This window comes from Populus trichocarpa, chromosome 7 (genome assembly GCF_000002775.5).
Source record: "Populus trichocarpa isolate Nisqually-1 chromosome 7, P.trichocarpa_v4.1, whole genome shotgun sequence".
In the NCBI taxonomy this organism is placed as follows: Eukaryota; Viridiplantae; Streptophyta; class Magnoliopsida; order Malpighiales; family Salicaceae; genus Populus; species Populus trichocarpa.
The window spans coordinates 13,046,071-13,051,198 of NC_037291.2; the positions used below are offsets into that span (position 1 = coordinate 13,046,071).

General features: G+C 30.4%; 1 protein-coding gene across 1 annotated transcript; it reads left to right on the top strand.

Annotated features, from left to right (window-relative positions):
* The first annotated feature begins 4,471 nt into the window (after positions 1-4,471).
* On the top strand, positions 4,472-5,128 carry LOC7485074 (transcription factor HEC3). The gene has a single exon (XM_002310473.3). It carries the CDS (start codon positions 4,472-4,474, stop codon positions 5,126-5,128), a length of 657 nt encoding a protein of 218 aa, XP_002310509.3.

Here is a 5,128-nt window from a genome sequence, read left to right on the forward strand (position 1 = left end):
AATTGCCTAGAGAATCTAAACTACTAGATTGATGAAAAAAAGCATGCTAAGTTCCTACTAAAGTAAAGTGATCACTTTATCTTTGAATTTAAAAGAGCCATTGTGTTTAAAAAGCGTCTTGAGCAAAAACTTTTTGGGATAATCATCGAGGATATTATATTAAAAAAATTATAAAATTAATAACCGAAACAAAATACAGGACATAACAAATAAAAAAAAACTTAGAGAAATAGAGAGAAAAAAAAACAAACCGATCTGCTACAACAAAAACAAAAAAACCAGAAAACAAGATCTTGAGCAATATTTTCATTTTAGTATCAGCATTTATTAAAAATTCTAATTGTTTTCTTTTTTGGGTTTAATATAAAGAGGCTTGAAACTGGATAATCGTTATCGAATCCTTGATATATGTGGTATGCCTACTCCTAGTAACTTGAGAAATCATTTAGCTTAATACTTTTAGCTAATGGACAAAATGTAGTGTTACGAACTTCACTGGACTCTTGGAGTAGAACCAAAGCTATCGGGAAATTTAATTTCACTTTAAGACTTTTTTTTGTTTTTTTTTATTTCTTCACATTAAATAAGTGAGAGATCCTATTTCACTCAAATTTAGAGTCTAAACATCTCTTTCTAAGAGTATTACATCCTAAATGAAGTATTAATGTATACTTGTGCATACCTTATAGTGTGCGTTCGTTTTTGTGTAAAATATATTATGAATGAAAAAAATATAAAAAAACATTTGTTTCGGAGAACATCTTATATAATTTATTTTTTTACATTTTGACAAGTAATAATTTAAAAAATACAATGATAATAAAATAATGATGACGATGTTTTATAGTTGTGTAGCAGTGGTTATAGTGATGAAGTAGTATAATGATAGAGTAGTTATGATGGTTAAGATGGAGGTGAAGCAGTGGTGATTATAGAGGTGATGGTAGTGGTTATGGAGGAGATAATGATTGTAAAGTAGTGATGGTGGTGGCGACGACAATGCCATTAACGAAATAATAGTGGTGGTGGAGAAGGAGGTAATGATAATAAGGTTATAATTGTGATAATTGAAATAGTTACATAATATTATGAATGAATTACTTTGTGTAAAATATTTTATAAAAGTTTATGATTTAAAAATATTTTCTTAATAAGTAAACTAAGTTTAAATATTGATTGTAAAATATTTTATAGAAAATAAACATAAAAAAATAAAAAAATTATATTTTTTGTAAAATGTTTTATGCAAAATAAACGAATCCTTTACTATAAATTATTTGGCAAATTAAACTAATGTAATCTTCCTTATAAGTTAATTAAACAATTTGTGTGTATATGTTAAATAACCAATTCAACATAAAAACTTAAATTATTAGGTGAGACTCTAAAATATGTTTTATTTTATTTTTTAATATACCATTTGAGTTTGAAATTTACATAAATCTATATTACTTTGTGCTTAATTTTTATCAAATAAAATAAGCGTGGTGAAATTCAAACTCGTAACTACTTAGTTAATTATAAGACTTTGAAATTATATCAAATAATCAATTCAACTTAAAAGTTTAACCTATAATAAGCGTAGTGAAATTCAAACTCGTAACTACTTAATTAATAAGACTTTGAAATTATATCAAATAATCAATTCAACTTAAAAGCTTAATCTATTAGGTGAGATTCTAAGATATAATTTATATTATTATCTAATTATATATATATATATATATATATATATATATATATATATATATATATATATATATAATGCCAACAAGACCCAACAAGAGGGATGTTCACTTTTCCCTCTCGTTTTCCCAAATGGGAAACTTATTTATCCTTGTGTAAGCAAGTCGCTGTAAAGCTAGCCCAGAATATGAGGATCCATGGAGTGGCATTGAATTTCATGACCCCTTTTTCTTTTCTTTTTTTCCCTTCTCTTTTGTATGATGTAGAAAGAATATAAATGGGTGCGAGATCTGATCAATCCTTCTCGTAACATGTTCTTCCTTAAATACCAACAACTGATAAAGTAGAGAGAGCCACTAGCTACTCGCTATTCTGTACATAATACTTACCCTTGTTCTTGCAATTAGCTGTACTCTTGTCTGAACTTGGCAATTAATTGGCTCATGGATCATCTTGTTAGATAACTAATTTATTATTACCACGACTAAAACAGTTTAAACTTAATATCTCTTGAAAGAATTAAAATACTAATGCTAATTGATGAGTTAATTACTAGTTTAAAATTGTAAAGATTATTAGATGGATCTCATTAATTATAACTTTACTTTGGCTAAAAACCTGTAGCTAAAACTTGAAAATTTTTTATTTTTTTCTTTGCTTTAAATTAATATTTTTTTAATGTTTTCTAATCATTTTGATGTGCTGATATCAAAAATAATTTTTAAAAAATAAAAAAAATATTATTTTGATGTATTTTCAAGTGAAAAAATATTTTAAAAAATAACTGTAGCCACACTTTTAAAAATTTTAAAAATATATAAAAAAATATTTTACTTCGCATTTCTACTAGCAGTTGAGAGCAGCAGAACAGATTCATCAGTACTCACTCATTTCAGTGTGTTCACAAGGAAGTATACGCAGACTATGCAAATCATTAGAAGCATGCTACCTTCAAACCCAAGTCACAAACACACATAATTGTACAGTTAGTCTCTGTACTATTTAAAACTGTAATAATAGTGGAGGCTCTTCTGTTACAATATCGTGAGTTCTTGGGAGAAGACGCAAGGAAACCCTAGAATGATTGCTTTATGTGCATGCGCAAGTTTACACAAAATTTATAAACTTTTTTTTTTTTTTTATGAAACGACGTCATTTATATATAAACTATAAGAGATAAATAAAAGTATTACTTAGAAAATGTTTAGCTTATCCTTTTATGTATACTCTTATGTATTCTATATTTAGGATATGGATTTGAAGATTTTTTGTTTTTTAATCTTCACTATATTATACATATTTTATATGTTTTTCACTTGTCTTCATTGATTTCATTAATTATCAAGAAGTACACATATAATAAAACTTATAATTTATTTTTATAAAATAATTTTCTTCAATTTTGATTTAATAACATGATAGCGTATCAATAAAACTTAAAAGATTACAAAAAATTCATATATTAATTCTTAAAAAAATCAAATAAAAAACAAAAAAAATAATGTTTTTTTTATTCTTACTGGTATGTGAACTCTTTTTTTTTTTTTTTTTTTTCCTGATCTTCTCCTCTGATGATGTGTGCCTCATGAACTAGAAGCATAGGAAATGATGAAAAGAGAATTCTAAAAAACATTCAAGGGCTTTCAAGCCAAGTTATTTTGGCAGCTAGCTAGCCAGAAACTCCTAGTAATTTACAGTACTGTAATTTAGGGCTGAGATGCAAATCAAAGAAGAGGAGAAATAATATGAAAATATAATTGAAATACATAAAAAGTATTGAGCTTAGAAGCTTATCATGGTAAACTTGTTCACTCCAAACGAAGCTGATAATGAGTCCAGCCCTAAATTACACTCACATCTTCTTTATGATCAAGAACACACACACAAATTCAATTTCTACAGCACTCTTTCAAATATTATATAAGACAATTAATGCATGCACTCTGTGTTATTCCACCTGATTTTGGTTCCTTGTTTTTACATATATAAGAACTCTCCTAAATTGTGAGAACTAATTGAAGATCATGGAATACATTTAATTAACTTATCATCATCAACAACTAATCAAGAATTAATTAATGAACTCGCACAGGAAACCATCTTAAATGAGTGTTTAATTATAAAGGATGAAACTAATGTGAAGATCATGAGGAAACTTTTCAAAAAAGCAGCCAAGCTTCATTCCTACATTGACTGAAACAAAAGATCGAGAAGATGTCATCTCCAAAATAAGCCTTTAAGAAGCAGCCTAGGATTTCAGTGCTTGTGTTGGTTGGCAAGACAAATTTTAAAGTAAGATTTCAAGACTTCAGTTGGAATTTAATGTAGCAAGCTGGGCTTCTAGCATTCATTAGGTGCAATTCTTGGTTCTAAGAGAGAAAATCTCAAACCTTGATCATTCTTCTAAGTCCAGCCCAAACCTCCCCTCTTTTCAATTCATAATTTTCCACATGTTTCATCATAGATCCCCTTTGGTAAAAAAAGTCTGCTTCAAATCTCTCTCTCTCTCTCTCTATCTCCCCCCCCCCCCCAAAGCTAGAGAGACACCAAAGAGAGAGTTGTTGATCATCACTTGCGTACTAAACCCTTCACTTTGTCTATTTTATGGAGAGGATAACTAGCTATGATTGCCATCATTTACACAAGTCAGCAATCACTAATTCAAGAGGCTATTAGATAGCATTGCCCATCTCTTTTGTTGACAAAACTCTTCAAGTCACACCCTTCCATCATGAATATCAATCAAACTGAATTCACAAACCACACTTGGAATCTTCATGTGTCCATGGAAGATCAAATTCTTCATCATGACCGGCTTCCTTTTGTCTCAATTTGCCCTAGCTACCCTCTCCAACTACAACAAACACCAATCCCAGCTCCAAACCAAGTATCACTCCCAACTTTTCTTAGTCATGACCAAATAGGAAACAGCACAGATGAAGCGGTTCAGGATGAGCCAGAAGAAGAACTAGGAGCAATGAAAGAAATGATGTATAGAGTTGCGGCGATGCAGCCTGTGGACATAGATCCGGTCACGATTCACAAACCTAAAAGGAAAAACGTTAGGATTAGCGATGACCCTCAGAGCGTGGCAGCACGTCTCAGACGAGAAAGGATAAGTGAAAAGATCAGAATTCTTCAACGGCTTGTTCCCGGGGGGAGAAAAATGGACACTGCTTCAATGCTAGATGAAGCTATCCGTTACGTCAAGTTCTTGAAACGGCAAATCCGCTCACTCCAACCTAATCATCAGCACCAACCATGCAACACTAATGGAGATTGGCAAGTTCCATACAACGACAAACCTCTTAATTCTATCACCACCACCACCACCACCTCATCCTCCCTCGAACCTCGAGCTGCACGCCTTGGATACATTCTTGGTGATAATGGGGACAATCCCTTGTGCTTTAATCACGAGGTAATAAGTGATCAGGGCTAA

What these genes read in the sequence shown, in the direction of transcription:
- LOC7485074 (XM_002310473.3), top strand. Translation starts at nt 4,472, where the DNA reads ATGGAAGATCAAATTCTTCATCATGACCGGCTTCCTTTTGTCTCAATT.